Consider the following 19,920-nt stretch of genomic DNA (forward strand, 5'->3'; position numbering starts at 1 on the left):
TGTGCAGTACCAGTCAAAAGTACCAGTACCAGTTTGGTCACAACTACTCATTCAAGCGTTTTTCTTTATTTTTACTATTTTCTACATTGCAGAATAATAGTGAGAACATCAAAACTGTGAAATAACACATATGGAATCATGTAATAACCCAAAAAAAGTCACAGCAAATGTAAATAGTTTTACAGTATTTGAAAAGAAATGTGATTTCTGGTAGAAGATTGAGTTTTGACGTCAGTTTGAGTGGTGGACTACTCATACCTATCTCTACTCTGGATATACTTTGGCCCACTCTTCCATGCAGAACTGGTTTAACTCAGTGACATTTATGGATTTTCCAGCATTAACTTCTTGTTTCAGGTCCTGCCACATCTCAATCGGGTTTAGGTCTAGACTTTGACTAGGCCATTCCAGGACTTTTTTAAAATGTTGCTTTTCAGATGTAGACTTGCTTGTGTCTTTTGGATCATGGTCTTGTTGCATGACCCAGCTGGGCTTTAGCTCACAGACAGATGGCCTGACATTCTCCTTGTATAATTCTCAGATTTTTTTTTTTCTGGGCAGAATTCATGGTTCATTCAATGATGGCATGTTGTCCAGATCCCAAGGCAGCAAAGCATCCCCACACCATGATACTAACACCACCATGCTTGACCATTGATTGGAGGTTCTTACTGCGGAATGCAGTGTTTGGTTTTTGCCAGACATAACAGGACCCATGTCGTCCAAATTGTGACTTCATGTGCATGGTTATAGAATGCTGAGTGAAGGATTTGCAATGAGAACCATATGTAATTGAAGTAACTTCTTACTACACAATGGTCCAGAACATTCCCCTACCACCAAAACGAACAACTATCCGCATTGAGATTGCATGCTCTACTGTGTCCTTGGTTAGTTGATGGGAATGCAATGCAATGTTTATTAGCCAATCGGAATCCTGTGCATGTCAACCATGTCCAAAAAAACCTTCATTTTCTACATGTAATCATACATGAGCATACCAAACATTAGCAACATCTTCCTAATATGGAGTAACACCCCACACCCCCCTGCCCTCAGATTCTGGCCTGCTTCCAACAGTTGTGCCAAGTTGGCTGGATGACCTTCGGGTGGTTGACCATTCTTGATACACACAAAACTGTTACGTGTGAAAAACCCAGCAGTGTTGCAGTTCTTGACACAAACCAGTGCGCCTGGCACCTACTACCATACCCTGTTCAAAGGCACAAATCTTTTGTCTTGCCCAATCACCCTCTTAAAGATCCTTCTTTAACCTGTCTCCTCCCCTTCATCTACACTGAAGTGGATTTAACAAGTGACCTCAATAAGGGATCATGGCTTTCACCTGGATTCACCTGGATTCACCTGGTCAGTCTGTCATGGAAAGGGCGTCCTTTTAATTTTTTGTACGTGCATGTACAGTGCCTTCAGAAAGTATTCATACCCCTTGACTTACTCCACATTTTGTTACAGCCTGAATTAAAAATGGATTAAATTAAAAAAATTACCCATCTACACAATACATAATGACAAAGTGAAAACATTTTTTTTGACAAATGTGTTAAATGAAATACAGAAATATCTAATTTACATAAGTATTCACACCCCTGAGTCAATACTTTTTCTAGAAGCACCTTTGGCAGCAATTACAGCTGTGACACGGAACCCTGACCGGCTGCGCGCGCGTGTGCTATCGTGCATAAATGTATTTTGTCCCCACACCAAACGCGATCACGGCACGCAGGTTAAAGTATCAAAACAAACTCTGAACCAATTATTAGATTAATTTGGGGACAGGTCGAAAAGCATTTTATATATAAATATATATAATATAAACATTTGAGTTATTTTACCTGAAATGCACAAGGTCCTCCACTGACAATTAATCCACACATAAAACGGTCAACCGAATCGTTTCTAGTCATCTCTCCTCCTTTTAGGCTTTTTCTTCTCTGGACTTTATATTGCGATTGGCAACTTTCATAAATTAGGTGCATTACTGCCACTGACCTCGTTCGTCTTTCAGTCACCCACGTGGGTATAACCAATGAGGTGGCACGTGGGTACCTGCTTCTATAAACCAATGAGGAGATTTGAGAGGCAGGACTTGCAGCGCGATCTGTGTCAGAAATAGAACTGATTTTCTATTTTAGCCCTTGGTAACGCAGACGCGTGTTGGTGCAATAATTGAATAACATGGGTTTCTAAATTTATTTTGCAACGCGAGTACACGCAACGCGAGCGGTGTGGTCAGCCTGTAAGTCTCTATGAGCGCTGCACACCTGAATTGTACAACATTTGCCCATTTTGTATTTAAATTCTTCAAGCTCTGTCAAGTTATTTGTTGATCATTGCTAGACAGCTTTTTTCAAGGCTTGCCATCGATCTTTAAGTCAACTGTAATTAAGTCACTAAGGAACATTCAATGTCGTCTTGGTAAGCATCTCCAGTGTAGATTTGGCCTTGTGTTTTACGTGATTGTCCTGCTGAAAGGTGAATTCATCTCCCAGTGTCTGGTGGAAAGCAGACTGGACCAGGTTTTCCTCTAGGATTTTGTGCATATTCCGTCTCTTTTAATCCTAAAAACCTCTAGTCCTTGCGGTTGACGATCATACCCATAACATGATGCAGCCATCACCATGCTTGAAAATATGAAGTGGTACTCATTGATGTATTGGATTTCCCCCAAACATAACACTTTATCAGGACAAGAAGTTAATTTCCTTGCCTCATTCTTTGCAGTATTATTTAAGTGCCTTGTTGCAAACATGATGCATGTTTTGGAGAAGAAAAAAAATTCACTCTGTCATTTATGTTAGTTGGCGTAACTACAATGTTGATCCATCCTCAGTTTTCTCCTATCACAGCCATTAAACTCTGTTTTTTAATGTCACCTCATGGTCAAATCCCTGAGCAGTTTCCTTCCTCACCAGCAACTAAGTGAGGAAGGACACCTGTATCTTTGTCGTGACTGGGTGTATTGATACACCATCCAAAGCCTAATTAATAACTTCACCATGCTCTAAGGGATATTCAGCATCTGTTTTTATTAGTTTTTTTGTTATTTTTCCCCATCTACCAATCGGTGCCCTTTGTAAGGCATTGAAAAACCTCCCTGGTCTTTGTGGTTGAATGTTTGCTTGAAATTCACTGCTCTCCTGAGGGACCTTAGTTATCTGTATGTATGAGGTACAGAGACGGGGTAGTTATTAAACAAATCATGTTAACCACTATTATTGAACATGGAATGAGTTAAGCAAAATTACACTTTGACATTATGGGGTATTTTGTGTGTGTGTGTGTGTGTGTGTGTGTGTGTGTGTGTCGATCTGTGACAATCTTAATTTTAATACATTTTACATTCGGGCTGGTGTAACAACAAAATGTAGAAAAGTGAAGGGGTGTGAATACTTTTTGAAGGGTGTGTTTGACTGCGATTTTTATTTGCTTGTAGTTCTCTGTATTCTTGTATACCAGTGCCCTACTTTTACTAACAGATTCATCAAGTTTTGTTTTTGTGGAAATAAACCAATTGATTGCAGGTGTTACTACCACTAGACTAGAGGGTACAAGTAGAGGCCTTAGTTCAACCCAGCCCCCATATTATTCCTAGTCAGGAATGTGTCCTGCTCTGAGACGAACTAAAGAAATGATACCCACTGTCTATATCCCAAATGGCTCACTATGACGTGCTCTACTTTTGACCAGTCACAATTACCTTTTTTCCAAAGGAAGTGTACTACGTGGGGAACACGGTACCATTCTGTTTACAACCTTAGTGTTGCTCTGTCACAGCCATGTCTGTCCAAACACTAAACCTTCACCTCCAGGGAGGCCATATATAGCCTACTTTGTGTAAAATAGTAGTTTGTTTTATTAGTTACCTACAGATTTTGTTAGCTGCCATGTTTGTGTGAATGAAGTTGTTTAACTAGGTTAAGTAATATGTTGGGTTTTTGTGATTTTAGGTGGCTTTTCTGCTTATCACTTCAATTCTAGACAGTATGATCTAAAAATGAAAAGGTCTTGTGGTGATACCCAGTGCCCTCAAAGCTTGTTTAGTTTGTGCGATTTTTAAAACTGATAGCTGGCTAGCATGATACTGTACAGTTTGCTGCCTGCTGCTATTTTTAGAGAGCGATCTACTCTCTGGCCTGGCCCTCTGCCTCATCATTGATCTGAGTCCCAAACCCTGATAACAAAGCTTCTCTGATGGTGCTGCCTGACTGGAGTAGTTGAAGGCTGCATCCAAAATGGTACACTAACTATATATAGTGCACTTCTTTCAGCCAGGGCCCCTGTGGCTCAGTTGGCTTGCAACATCAGGGTTGTGGGTTCGATTCCCATGGGGGACTAGTGTGAAAATGTATGCACTCACTACCGTAATTTGCTTTGGATAAGAACGTCTGCTAAATGACTAAAATGTCAAGTATATAGGGAATATGGTGTCTTACTGTGGGATCTCCTTCAAGTGCGTTGAGTGTTTGGGTTGTTGGGCTGCCTTTTTTGTCACTTTGTTGAATTTGATCAATTATGAGTGTGGCTTTAACTCAACTGTTTATGATGGTAAGGATAGGGATTGGAGTTGTACATAGATTTTCTTGAGTAAAATTACTTACAATGGCATCCAGCTTTTCCAGTGAGGTCTTTGCAAGACGGTCAAAAATAATTCAACAGGAAACATCCTATTTACTTTGTGGATTCCAGTCTTTGAAAAAATGTTGTACTTCATAACCTTTTTCTTTTTTTTATTCTCTTCCTCTCGGAGGAGCAAAATATCCGTCCGTCAAAGAAAGGAATTTTGCAGTGCAGCTCTAACATTCCTTTGTATATTTATTAAGAGGTTAGTTCAGTGTAACTCCTGAGTGTTGCTTTGTAGGAAAGGAGAATTACTCCATTTCTGTGAGGGACCATTTCTCTCTGTCACACCTTTCAACCCCCCGGGGTCCCAGATCCTTCCCCGGATCAATTTTATGTAGAAGGACTTTCTACTCCAAAATGAATTAAAATAAAATTTAAATAATTTCCACCTCCCAGAAATCAGCCTAATAACATATTGGTAAAATTATGTAAAAAAATAAAGCTTTCAACATATTGGCTATAAATAAATAGGCTGAAGCATGGGGTTGCCGATCTGCATTTACCCTACTGGGCTAATTATTAGCTAGATCCCAAATGTAATCATTTTAACTACTTTGTATTCTATTGATGAATTTTATGCCCCCCAAAAAACCATGCATAAACAGTGAGAATAATGTGGGCCTACCTGTTAGGGTAATTTGGGGTAACATGCTACCTGCCTGTACTTCTCACTTCATGTCACTGTTTTTCCTCCCAACACTTTCCCTGGTTGCCACTACTCTAAAAATGTCATCGGTCTCATCGCAATTTAAGTCACTCCCTCAAAAATAATAGAGTTTTGGTGGCGTGTGACCCTACAATTGACCTGTGTTAGATTTTGCCCCTCTCTCCTCAATGCACTCATGGTGAATTGCTGAGTGGTAATGTGCTTTAACCATGACGCTACTAAAAACTCAGTTTAAAATGGTGCAGTTAGTGCATATTTAGGAATTGACAAATAAAGTAGGAATGGAATGCTGGGAACAACTCTTTTTAACAAAGGGCATTTTAAAACGGCTGTAAGAATTGTTGTGCATTGACTGCTTGTCAGAATGCAGGTTTCCCTCCAGGTTTCCCTCCCTATGGCACTCGTTACTTGAATGCTCCTCGAGAGTAATGTTTCTCTCTGAGGACACAACGAGCAGACTGGGTAAATAGGTTCAACTATTGTACCATGGGGTTATCTGACTTTTCTCTGTACATAACTCATTTTGTTGTCAGAGGAAAAGTAAACGTGGACTGTTCTAGCGTCTTCAAACTGCGCCTTGACAGAAATGTTAAAATCTTTTTGGCATGGCGGCAGTGATTTTGCCTTAGCTCAGTGCCACAGTTGAATGAGTGCAGTGGAAACGCTGACTGTTTTAAAAAAAAATATTTATTTATTATTGACGGTTATTTTGTTTTCATGACTGTCTTCATCCATAACCGTACTAAATCATCATACCTGCAGGCTTTGATTAAAGTCTCAGCTAAAGCAACTGAAGTCCTAACGATTGAGATTCACGATGATGTGCTGTGACTGTTCTATTGAATAAAGATGCTGTGGTCCCCTCTAATCCCATGATGTCTCCCTCCAGACCCCTCTGCCCTGGGCTTCATCATCTCTCCCTGGTCCCTGTTGTTGATGCCCTCAGGCAGCATCTCCTTCACAGACGAGAACGTGACGCAGCAGGACCTGAGGGCCTTCACAGCTCCAGAGGTCCTGGAGGGAGTCACTCTCTCCTCTCTGTCAGATATAGAGAAGGTATTTATGATACTGTATATTATTATGTTAGAAGGTGCAGTGGTCAAACAGGGAAATGGTTCCAATTGTTTTCCACCATTTTTTGTTTTTTCCCCATAGGGGATTTTAGAAACATTTCAAATAAGAGCTGTTTTGTGTAGGCTTATCCTGGTGTGACTTTTTGATAACCGCGTAAATCGCTCTGACAAAGGTGACTTTTATCGATTTTTTTTATTTTTATATTTTACTCTCGGATTTGTAAATGCTAATGAGTGTCAAAGTAGACATCATGTAAACCTTTCCTGTCTCTCTGCCTCTCGCTCTCTGTCGTATCTCTTCGCGCTCTCTCGTTCTCATAGAGAAGATACTGTATTGTTGCAGTAGCAACACATCTGTTTGTGGGGTTGTTGCTTTGTGTATATAAAAAAAACAATCTCAATCAAAAGCATAACAGAGCGTGCTAGGGTTGGGGTCAATTCCATTTGTTTACTTCCTGAATTGACTCCAACATAACTCCGATCTCTGGCCAAGAATCACATACCTCAACACACAGCGCTGTACACAGTCAAAAGTGACTATCCATTAACTGTGTAGGTTAGGCTACAATAAGGTTTCTATTCTCATTTCTAATAGAAATAAATATAAATGATATTACAACGTCCTATGCTTTTCTCTTTTAATTGCACTATAAATTCCATGCTCTGTATACTTACAGAGAGGACATGGCAATTGTGAGGGGTTTGTGAATCACATTAAATAACTCAAGAAATTGTAGTTTTACTCTTTAAGCTGGTGGTGAACTCTGACTGTTCCTAAGACATTCAAGGCTATGATGTTGCATTCCTCTAGTTATTCTTTCCTTCACCAAGCCTAACTCTGTTCCTGGGGAGCTTTCCTGCACAATTGTATGGAATGGAAAAGGTTTGGATCTAGTCGCTTAGTTTCAGAACAGAACAAAGGGTCAGAATATTGTCAGATGAGAGCTAGTTTGTTTTTTTCAACTACAGCTGCTAACTTTTTTTTTGTGTCTAAATGATTGGAACCACTCATTTTTCACAGATGCACATGTACTCCCTTGGAATGACCTTGTTTTGGGGAGCTGACTATGAGGTTCCACAGAGTCAGGTACAGCGGCAACATTCATAATCCATAGATCCATAATCCATAGATGATATATTCACAAGTTACAAACGGATCAACAATCTTGTTTTGTTTTTTCTATTTGCAGAAATGATGTTTTATGTATACTTCTCCTCCCGTGTAAGTGTTCATTAACCCCTCTGTGATGTCTTTCTCAGCCGATGAAGCTGGGTGAGCACCTGAACAGTATTCTCCTCAACATGTGTGACGACACCACCCTGAGCCGTATGTCTGTTCTCACCGTAATGGACGCCTGCAGCACACACATCAGAAATTCTAGCTGCGAACCCTCCTTCACACACATCAGAAAGCTGGTCCGACTGGTGCTGGGCAGCCTCTCCCAGGTAAACAGCTACAACACATCACTGTTGGCTAGTGTTGTAACATTTATAATGGACCTGTGGGTTTAATACCCCTTATTCTTAACAAAATACAGTAGGCTTGGGCGGTATCCAGATTTTCATACCGTTCTGATGGTATTACCTGGATAGCACTCAAGGGGGCGCAAAAAATACAAAATAATTCCTTCCTGTTGGCAGTCTTACCAGAATGCTAACAAAATTAGCAAAAGTAATAGCGACATCAGATGGACGCAGTTAGCTAAATGCTAACGAACATAAACTAATTGCAAGGACAGGCAAATTCGGCTCATAAAGTTATAGAAGCATAGCTAGTAGCTACCGAGTATCAGTTTTGGTGAGTGTGGACATTTTATAGGCGAAAGTGAATGAGAGAAATTGTCCGAATGAACAAAGTTGTGATGCATGTGTTAGTAGTTGATGTTATTCTCGAATAAACCCATTTTCCTCCCCCTGATTTGCTTTGGGGTCTGTGTTATTTAAAGAAGACAAATCATATGGGGAGGTAGATGGTCATTCTCCCCTGTCCTCAGTGATTCTCTCCTGTGTCTCCACAGAACAAAGGGACAGGATATAGTTTTATAACCCAGCCCAAGCCTGTGGTTGACCAATTAGAAGTCCTTGCAGTACAACTGGGCCAATGGCCAAATAACAAGTATCCTATTTCAGGCTCACTGTATAGACAAATTCCTCCCATGTCTCTGACCCATTGATAAATAATTCTCTTACAGAAAAAACACTATTTCCATTGATCGTTAATTTGATTTGACTTCTTGACGTCTCGTACTCGGTCTCTGCGTTGTGTATTTATCTTCAAAAAATTCTTATACATGCTTTTCTGAAGGAAGAGCAGCATGTGTGTACGCGGAGGGGAGAAGCACGGAGGAGCAAGATGGCAAACATTTTAGTAGTGAATTGTATATGTGTAACTTCATCACCTCATGTGCTGCACCACAGAGATTTCTCCTAAAGTATTACACAAGTTGACTGCAGGTATTTTAACTTAAAGTAGCTACAAATATTTCAATGTATTGGGGAAAAACTTAAAAGAACTAATTTTGACGGTATTTATCCCAAATACCCAGGTATTTGGTATATTGCCCAAGCCTAAAACACATTCATTCTCTATGGTCATATTTTGATCTACAATAGATAACTCTTAACTGTTTAGTGAAGCCCATTGCCAAATGGCAAAGCTTGAAACATAACGTTTTGAAGGGACTCTACTTTACCTACTGTGCTCCCCGCTCAGCCCAGTCAAAACTCTTCTCTGTTCTGGCATCCCAATGACAGAACAAGCTTCCCCCTAACGTCAGTACAGCGGAGTCCCAGCCAGACTTCCGAAAACGTCTGAAACCCTACCTCCTTTTAAAGAGTATCTTAAAGAAATACCACTGCGCTTGTCTTTTTCTACTACCACGGACTTTGCTGAAAGCTACTTTGAGGGGAAATGCTACGATTGTGATATGTTGCCTCCTTAGCTCCAGTATCTTAAGATGAATCCACTAACGGAAGTTGCTCTGGATAAGAGCGTCTGCTAAATGACTAAAATGTATGACTCAATCCAATACCGTCTTTCCCTGTGTCACAATCCCTATCTTCTTATTGAAGTGCAAGCAGAGGAAGGTCAACAGGCTTAAAGGCCGTTGTCTGATTTGGTTACAGCACAACGTAACCAATATACCATGTTACTGTTGTGAGGAATGTGGTCCACTTCAACCCCAAGTCATTTTATGACACCTCAGACTATTAATGTCCTCCTCCAGCTCCTTGTGATAACCTCAACCATTGTCTTTTTTGTTTCTTGCTTTCCTTTATTCTCACTCTCTCCTTCCTGCTCACTCTCTCTCATTTGCTCTCTTTCTCATTTTCTTGCGCTCTCTTGCCCATTTGTTCTCTCTCTCTCTCTCTCTCTCTCTCTCTCGCTCCCTCTTTTTCTCTCTTTCTTTCTCCATATCTCCATCAGTTGGATGGCCTGTTGTCCCAGAGTGATAGGGAGTCTATTCCGGAGAGGAGCAAGGAGATTCGGGAGAGGCTTCGGGGCAAAGGCCTTCCCTCAGGTAACATGATCTTCACAATCTCAACCTCCCAACCTCCTGCATAGAGGATTTTAGTAACAATAGAGAACCTTATCCTCTACATCTGTGTACACACACACACACATATACATACTGTGGGGTCTGAAATGATTGACACCCTTGATAAATAATGACTGTATAAAATAAAGAATTCAAATACTGAGCGATATTGTATGTCACATCTTTTTGGGGGTGCATTTTATACTAATACAATTGCTCAGATTTTGTTTTGAATACTTTTTCTCAACAAGGTAGGGGTTCAAATTATTGACACCCCTAAAGATTTTTATAAATCAAGTAGTCCAAGTTTTTAGTATTTTGTCCATATATTTCTAGCACACAATGCCTCAATCAAGCTTCGGACTCCACAAACTTGTTGGAATCATTTGCAGTTGTGCCCAGTAGGCATGAATGATTAAATAATGTATTGTCATTTTTATTGTAAATAAGAATAAAATGTTTCTAAACCCTTTTCTACATTCATGTGGATGCTACCATTTATTATGGATAATCCTGACTGAATCGTGAATAATGATGAGTGAGAAAGTTACAGATGGTCAAAGATAATACCCCCAAAAACATGCAAACCTCTCCTGTTATTGGTAATGGTGAGAGTTTAGCATGTCTTTGGTCCTCTAACTTTCACTCATCATTATTCACGATTCTGTCAGGATTATTTCGTAATCATGGTATCATCCACATTAATGTAGAAGTGTTTAGAAACATATTCTACTGTTATTTTACAGTAAAAGTGACTCCAAAATGACACTTATTTACCTTTCATTTCTTTTGGGCAAAAAAATTATCTGAGACACAACCAAAACAAACTGCAAATACATCCAACAAGTTAGTTACAAGCTTGATGTAATCATTGTGTGCTAGGAAAATAGGACCGAATACTTAACTTTTGGCTAATAATTTCCCTCATTTAAATTTTTTACATTTTTATATTTTTAATTTTATGCAGCCATTATTTCTCATCTTCATCAAGGGTGTCAATCATTTAGGACGCCACTACGGGAAGGCAGGCACCGTGCCTTCAGAAAGTACTCACCTTGACTTTCTCCACTTTCCATTTTGTTGTAACATCCTGAATTTAAAATGGATTCAATTGAGATTTTGTGTCACTGGCCTACACATAATAGCCCATAATGTCAAAGTGTAATTATGTTTTTAGAAATGTTTACAAATTAATTTAAAATAAGAAGCTGAAATGTCTTGAGTCTAATTATTCAACCCCTTTTGTTTTGGTAAGCCTAAATAAGTTCAGGACAAGTCACATTGATTGGACTCACTCTGTGTGCAATAATAGTGTTTAACCTTATTTTTAAATGACTACCTCATCTCTGTACCCCACACATATAATTATCTGTAATGTCCATCCGTCGAGCAGTGTATTTCAAACACAGATTCAACCACAAAGACCAGGGAGGTTTTCTAATGCTTCACAAAGAAGGGCACCTATTGGTAAATGGGTAAAAAAAAACATTGAATATCCCTTTGAGCATTATGAAGTTATTGATTAGGCTTTGGATGGTGTATCAATACACCCAGTCACTACAAAGATACAGGTGTCCTTTCTAACTCAGTTGTCAGAGAGGAAGGAAACTGCTCAGGGATTTTCACCATGAGGCCAATGGTGACTTTAAAACAATTCCAGAGTTTAATGGCGGTGATAGGAGAAAAACCATCCTCAGTTAACATTGTAGTTCCTCCACAATACTAAACTAAATGACTGAGTGAAAAAAGGAAGCCTGTACAGAATTAAAATATTCCAAAACTTGCATCCTGTTGGTAATAACTCAATAAAGTAAAACTGCAAAAAATGTGGCAAAGAAATTAACTTTGTCCTAATACAAAGCATTGTGTTTGGGGCAAATCCAACAACACATCACTGAGTACCACTCTTCATATTTTCAAGCATGGCTGCATCATGTTATGGGTATGCTTGTCATTGGCAAGGACTAGGGAGTTTTAAGATTTTTTTTTTTAGGATGAAACGGAATGGAGCTAAGCACAGGCAGAATCATAGAGATTACACCTGGTTCAGTCTGCTTTTCAACAGACACTGGAGACAAATTCACCTTTCAGCAGGACAATAACATAAAATACATGGTCAAAAATACACTGGAGTTGCTTACCAAGACGACGTTGAATGTTCCTGAGTGGCATAGTTAGTTTTGACTTAATTCGTCTTGAAAATCGATGGCAAGACTTGCAAATGGCTGTCTAGCAATGATCAACAACCAACTTGACAGAGGTTGAAGAATTTAAATATTGTCCAATCCAAAGCTCTTAGAAACTTTAAACAGAAAGCATTGACATTGGTGTGAATACTTATGTAAATTACATTTATGTAGTTCATTTTCAATACATTTACCAAAATTACTAAGAGCATGTTTTCACTTTGTCATTATTGTCTTGTGTGCAGTAGAAGGGTAAGAAAATGAAATAGATTTAATGTTGAGTTCAGAGTGTAACACAACAGTGTGGATAACGTCAAGGGGTGTGAATGCTTTCTGAAGGCACTGTACGTACATACATACTTACGGTTGGCCTACAGTCGATTCACCTGGCTGAATATAGACTGAGTATACACCTGATTGATGAATATCTGATCTAATGGCCTTCTGAGTCATGTCAGTGTTGCTGGGAGGAAGTGATTCACAATTTCAACAGAGAGACGGGCCTTGGTCTGGTTCTAACAGGCTTGGTCTCCTCTAGCTGATGGGAAGAAAAAAAAAAAAGAAAGCCCTGGGGGTGTTACAGTAGGCGGGCTGAACATAACACTGACTATAGAGAGCCTGGTAGGCTGGCATAGACAAGTTGGGACAGTGAACTGAACACTAGTTTTAGTTCATGGATCCTTCTTTTAATGGGTGGCGGTGCATTACCACTGTCCTAATGTTGACTGACTCCCACGCTTCCTGAACCATGGCCAAGAGGGAGGTGCTCAGAAGACAAGTCAGTGGTGAGAGAAAATGGACGGCCTTGAAATGTGCTAGAAGTTAGCTAATAGAATTGGTGTGTGTATACAATAGAAAGTATCAAAAGTGTATATGTGTGGTTTTTAAGTATAATCCAAGGGTTTGAAGTGTTTCTTAAGGTATGAAGATCCAGGGGCTTTCTGTGTTACCCTTTTTAGATTCAACTCCTTCAGTCCCCAAGGCATCTGACTTTCTATTAATACTTTAAAGATGCCTACTTCCTTCGATGAAAAAAATGGGAGGGGAGAGGAGGGTTATGTAACCATTGCATGGTATTGATTATAGTTCCTAAGCTGGTCTGGGTTCAATACTAATTTAAATACTTTAGCTGGACTTGATTGAGCATGCCTGGCACAATGGAACCAATATAAAAGTCTCACAAGACCAACCTCCTCCCACCTGGCACTCCAGGCAGGCTAAAGCAAAACATAGAAGTATTTGAGCGGCATAGACTAAGATACAGTAGGATAGAATACAGTGTATATACATATGAGATGAGTAATGCAAAATATGTAAACATTATTAAAGTGACTAGTGTTCCATTGTTTAAGTGGCCAGTGATTTCAAGTCTATGTATATAGGCACCAGCCTCTGTGCTAGTGATGGCTATTTAACAGTCTGATGGCCTTGAGATAGAAGCTGTTTTTCAGTCTCTTGGTCCCAGCTTTGATGCAACTGTATTGACCTCACCTTCTGGATGATAGCGGGGTGAACAGGCAGTGGCTCGGGTGGTTGGTGTCCTTGATGATCTTTTTGGCCTTGCTGTGACATTGGGTGCTGTAGGTGTCCCCAGGTAGTTTGCCCCGGTGATGCATTTGGCAGACCGCAACAACCTCTGGAGAGCCCTGCGGTTTCGGGCGGCGCAGTTGACGTACCAGGCAGGGATACAGCATGCTCTCAATTGTGCATGTGTAAAAGTTTGAGGGTTTTAGGTGCCAAGCCAAATTTCTTCACCACACTGTGTGGGTGTACCATTTTCAGGTTCATTGATGTGTACGCCGAGGAACTTCATTTTCCACCTTCTCCACAGGGGGGGGGGGGGATTTTGACCGTTCACGTTGTCATGCTGCGTCACGCGTTTGCTAAGCTAATCGTCACGCAATTCCTTCTCAGTCAGTGTACATGTTGAGAAACGTCCATATTTTTCTCAAGTATGTAATGTCACGATTCCAAAGCTGTACGATACTACAGATAGCAAGTTAATTATCTCCCATCTCGGAAAATATTTGTAATGTTCTTCTTGGCGAAATTCGTGCAAATGTTGGGTATTTGAGCTAGCTCCCAAAAGACTTCCCATTCACTCCTTTAAGAAGAGAGCGCCTTGTCCCAGAATGCACCGCGCAGCCCATTGACGTAGCATGGGCAACGTTTCCCATCTCAAAAGTATATCTGGTTGCGACGCGAATGTTACACTTCATTGTGTGAGGCACATCGATCTGCAGGTTAAACATGGTGAGACTGTAGACTAAATTGATAGCTGTAAAAATCACCTAAACAAACTGGACTAACTACCTACGGTACATGCTCATATTGTTTGGCATTATTGTGTGTAGCTACGTTTTCTAGCTAGCCAGCCAGCCCATTGTGGATTTTGTAGTCTACTTGAGATGCAATAGATTTCCACAACAATTTTCCATGTTTCTACCAACCTTTTATTATAATGCCAAAATGAAACATTTGTTCACAAAAAAACATTATTCTCACATATTAGTGTTAGATTATTATAATTTTTTTGGTCCAGTTGGTTTTTCACAATGCTAAATGTGAAACGAACTAAAATGCCTAAACAAAACCACGTGTTCTTGCAAGTTATTTGTTTTTTGGAAAGAAATGCTCACGTTATATCCATCTGTGATTCTCTAGAACATAAAAATTGTAATATAAAACCGTTTCCTTCAATTTTTAGAGGTGACTAATGTTACTGTCCCCATTACAACAAAATACTTAAATATACTGAACAAAAATATAAGTTACAGTTTATATAAGGAAAAACAATTATAATAAATTAGACCCCAATATATGGATTTCACATGACTGGGCAGAGGGGGACAGCCATGGGTGGGCCCACAGCCAATCAAAATGAGTTTTTCCACACAAGTGCTTTATTACAGACAGAAATACTCCTTAGCACCCAGCACTGGTCTCCCCTATCTCCCTCCGATGATGCCGCAGGTGAAGAAGCCAGATATGGAGGTCCTGGGCTGGTGTGGTTACACATGGTCTGCAGTTGGGAGGCCGGTTGGATGTACTGCCAAATTCTCTAAAATTACATTGGAGGTGTGGCTTATGGTAGAGAAATTAACATTCAATTCTCTGGCTACATCTCTGGCAGACATTCCTGCAGTCAGCATGCCAATAGCACGCTCCTTCAACTTGAGACATCTTTGGCATTGTGTTGTGACAAAACTGCACATTTTAGTGGCCTCTTATTTTCCCCAGCACAAGGTGCACCTGTAACAATCATGCTGTTTAATCAGCTTCTTGATATGCAACATGTCAGGTGGATGGATCATCTTGGCAAAGGAGATGATTAAACAGGGATTTAAACAAATTTGTGCACAAAATTTGAGAAAAATATGTTTGTGCTCATGGTAAATTTCTGGGATCTTTTATTTCAGCTCATGAAACATAGGACCAACACTTTACAAATATAAACGCAACATGTCATTTTGTCCTTCAAACATTTAATGGATTCCATTAATTCTTATGGAAGACTGTTCCTACTAAGGGTTCCAATATGGCCGACCGGTGGCGTCAAAGCCTCTCAATGGCCAGTACATAGCATTAGCAATCCAGGGTTTATATACAAAGTTGACTGCACCACGGTATAAATTGAATCTTACCGAGACCACCCTTTTTTGAGTGGTGCGTTGTTTAGTGCACTCTCAAGCACAGATAGTGTTCAGACCATTCCAAACAAACCGAACTAAGGGGGAAAACATGCCAAATTGCAGAAGAAAAAAAAACGCTCCAAATGAATTTGGTGTAAAAATACATGCAGAGAGTCTGTCACTTGTGTCTTTCTTTCTGCAGATCAGACATGTCAGTGGTTAGAGTTAAAGTGACTGTGGAGAAAATGCTGTCATTGCTTTGTTTTTCATGCTGGGCGACGTGATTGTTTTCATTCTGCTTTAGTACCACAGCGCTGACTGTGCTGGGGCAGTTTACCCATGCCCACCACCACTAATAGTTCTAGATAAACCTCCTGGAAACAATTCTCTGAATGTTGTAACAATAATAAAAGGCCAATGGAGCCTCAAAACAAAGCTTCTATTTCCTGTTATTTAGTATTTTTTTCCCCAATCAATCTTGTCCTGGTCTGTCTGCCTCTATAGCAACAGTGTTCCTGGAAAAGTTTCTGTCTGCCCCATAGCTAGTGTTCCTGGAAATAATTCATTCTGTCTTTGATGTTTTACTGTAGAGATGGAGCCATATGCTTTGTAGATTAAAACAAGGCACTACATGTTTTATAGGTCTGAGTCCCCTCCCCCTCTCACCAACATTAGCTACTCCGTCTCTCTCGTTCTTCAGTCGGAAGCGTCCCCAGATCTATTTGTGCAGTTTTGTCAACTCCTTATGGTTGTCACAGAATTGGCAAGATAACACAGATCTGACACCAAGATAGTTATACACTATATACAGTGCCTTGACTTTTTCCACATTTTATGTTGCAGCCTTATTCTAAAATGTATTAAATACAATACAATGACAAAGCAAAAACATGTTTTTTGAAGTTTTTGCAAATGTATTACAAATAAAATAAAAAACTATCATTTTATATAAGTATTCAGACCCTTTACTCAGTACTTTGTTGAAGGACCTTTGGCAGCAATTACAGTATCAAGTCTTCTTGGGTATGACGCTACAAGCTTGGCACACCTGTATTTGGGGAGTTTCTCACATTCTTCTCTGCAGATCCTCTCAAGCTCTGTCAGGTTGGATGGGGAGCATTGCTGCACAGCTATTTTCAGGTCTCTCCAGAGATGTTTGATCGGTTTTAAGTCCGGGCTCTGGCGGGGCCACTCAAGGACATTCAGAGACTTGTCCCGAAGGCACTCCTGTGTTGTCTTGGCTGTGTGCTTAGGGTCGTTGTCCTGTTGGAAGGTGAACCTTCACCCCTATCTAAGGTCCTGAGCATTCTGGAGCAGGTTTTCATCAAGCAGCTCTCTGTACGTTGCTCTGTTCGTCTTTGCCCCGATCCTGACTAGTCTCCCAGTCCCTGCCGCTGAATAACATCCCCACAGCATGATGCTGCCACCACCATGCTTCACTGTAGGGATAGTGGCGGATTTCCTCCGTTCGTGATGCTTGGCATTCAGGCAAAATAGTTCAATCTTGGTTTCATCAGACCTGAGAATCTTGTTTCTCATGGTCTGAGAGTCCTTTAGGTGCCTTTTGGCAAACTCCAAGCGGGCTGTCGTGCCTTTTTCTGAAGAGTAGCTTCCGTCTGGCCACTCTACAATAAAGGCCTGATTTGGTGAAGGGCTGCAGAGATTGTTGTCCTTCTGAAAGGTTCTCCCACCTCCACAGAGGAACTCTGAAGCTCTGTCAGATTGACCGTTGGGTTCTTGGTCACCTCCTTGACCAAGGCCCTTCTCCCCTGATTGCTCAATTTGGCCGGGCGGCCAGCTCTAGGAAGAGTCTTGGCGGTTCCAAATTTCTTCCTTTTAAGAATGATGGAGGCCACTGTGTTCTTGGGTACCTTTTATGCTGCAGACATTTTTTGTGGTGCCCTTTCCCAGATCTGTGCCTATACACGATCCTGTCTGAGCTCTACGGACAATTCCTTCGACCTTATGGCTTGTTTTGGTTTTTGCTCTGACGTGCACGGTCAACTACGGGACCTTATATACAGTGGGGCAAAAAAGTATTTAGTCAGCCACCAATTGTGCAAGTTCTCCCACTTAAAAAGATGAGAGGCCTGTAATTTTCATCATAGGTACACGTCAACTACGACAGACAAAATGAGAAAAAAAAATCCAGAAAATCACATTGTAGGATTTCTTTATGAATTTATTTGCAAATTATGGTGGAAAATAAGTATTTGGTCACCTACAAACAAGCAGGATTTCTGGCTCTCGCAGACCTGTAAGTTCTTCTTTAAGAGGCTCCTCTGTCCTCCACTCGTTACCTGTATTAATGGCACCTGTTTGAACTTGTTATCAGTATAAAAGACACCTGTCCACAACCTCAAACAGTCACACTCCAAACTCCACTATGGCCAAGACCAAAGAGCTGTCAAAGGACACCAGAAACCAAATTGTAGACCTGCACCAGGCTGGGAAAACTGAATCTGCAATAGGTAAGCGGCTTGGTTTGAAGAAATCAACTGTGGGAGCAATTATTAGGAAATGGAAGACATACAAGACCACTAATCTCCCTCGATCTGGGGCTCCACGCAAGATCTCACCCCGTGGGGTCAAAATGATCACAAGAACGGTGAGCAAAAATCCCAGAACCACACAGGGGGACCTAGTGAATGACCTGCAGAGAGCTGGGACCAAAGTAACAAAGCCTACCATCAGTAACACACTACGCCGCCAGGGACTCAAATCCTGCAGTGCCAGACGTGTCCCCCTGCTTAAGCCAGTACATGTCCAGGCCCATCTGAAGTTTGCTAGAGAGCATTTGGATGATCCAGAAGAGGATTGGGAGAATGTCATATGGTCAGATGAAACCAAAATAGAACTTTTTGGTAAAAACTCAACTCGTCGTGTTTGGAGGACAAAGAATGCTGAGTTGCATCCAAAGTACACCATACCTACTGTGAAGCATGGGGGTGGAAACATCATGCTTTGGGGCTGTTTTTCTGCAAAGGGACCAGGACGACTGATCCGTGTAAAGGAAAGAATGAATGGGGCCATGTATCGTGAGATTTTGAGTGAAAACCTCCTTCCATCAGCAAGGGCATTGAAGATGAAACGTGGCTGGGTCTTTCAGCATGACAATGATCCCAAACACACCGCCCGGGCAACAAAGGAGTGGCTTCGTAAGAAGCATTTCAAGGTCCTGGAGTGGCCTAGCCAGTCTCCAGATCTCAACCCCATAGAAAACCTTTGGAGGGAATTGAAAGTCCGTGTTGCCCAGCGACAGCCCCAAAACATCACTGCTCTAGAGGAGATCTGCATGGAGGAATGGGCCAAAATACCAGCAACAGTGTGTGAAAACCTTGTGAAGACTTACAGAAAACGTTTGACCTGTGTCATTGCCAACAAAGGGTATATAACAAAGTATTGAGAGAAACTTTTGTTATTGACCAAATGCTTATTTTCCACCATAATTTGCAAATAAAATCATTAAAAATCCTACAATGTGATTTTCTGGATTTTTCTTTCTCATTTTGTCTGTCACAGTTGAAGTGTACCTATGATGAAAATTACAGGCCTCTCTCATCTTTTTAAGTGGGAGAACTTGCACAATTGGTGGCTGACTAAATACTTTTTTGCCCAACTGTAGGCAGGTGTGTGTGTGCCTTTCCAAATCATGTCCAATCAGTTGAATTTACCACAGGTGGACTGCAATGAAGTAGAAACATCTCAAGGGTGATCAATGGAAACAGGATGCACCTGAGCTCAAATTTGAGTCTCATAGCAAAGGGTCTGAATACTTATGTAAATAAGGTATTTCTGTTTTGTATTTGTAATACATTTGCGGACACTTAAAAAAGTTTTCGCTTTGTTATTATGGGGTATTGTGTGTAGATTGCTGATGGAAAATATTTATTAAGTCCATTGTAGAATAAGTCTGTAACGTAACAAAATGTGGAAAAGATCAAGGGGTCTGAATAGTTTCCCATGACACTGTTTTACGAAAGTATGTGGACACCTTCAAATTAGTGGATTCTGCTGTTTCAGCCACACGCGTTGCTGACAGGTGCATACAATTGAGCACACAGCCATGCAGTCTCCGTAGAAAAACATTGGCAGGAGAATGGCCTTACTGAAGAGCTCAGTGACTTTCAACGTGGCACCGTCATAGGATGCCACCTTTCCAACAAGTCAGTTCGTCAAATT

At 40.7% G+C, this 19,920-nt stretch overlaps 1 protein-coding gene across 6 annotated transcripts in view; it reads left to right on the forward strand.

The window, feature by feature from the left end:
- The window catches only part of ptpn13 (protein tyrosine phosphatase non-receptor type 13), a 144,635-nt gene that overhangs the window by 37,431 nt on the left and 87,284 nt on the right, over positions 1 to 19,920 (forward strand). For 5 of the 6 annotated variants that reach the window (XM_014138916.2, XM_014138917.2, XM_014138918.2 and 2 more), the window contains 4 exons: positions 6,198 to 6,364; positions 7,403 to 7,468; positions 7,642 to 7,827; positions 9,809 to 9,902. In XM_014138916.2, coding sequence (XP_013994391.2) covers positions 6,198 to 6,364; positions 7,403 to 7,468; positions 7,642 to 7,827; positions 9,809 to 9,902 — 513 coding nt within the window. Of the gene's footprint in view, positions 1 to 6,197; positions 6,365 to 7,402; positions 7,469 to 7,641; positions 7,828 to 9,808; positions 9,903 to 12,727; positions 12,892 to 19,920 lie in introns of those variants that run through there. The other variant, XM_045692625.1, reaches the window with a different exon arrangement.

This window comes from Salmo salar, chromosome ssa13 (genome assembly GCF_905237065.1).
Source record: "Salmo salar chromosome ssa13, Ssal_v3.1, whole genome shotgun sequence".
Lineage (NCBI taxonomy): Eukaryota > Metazoa > Chordata > Actinopteri > Salmoniformes > Salmonidae > Salmo > Salmo salar.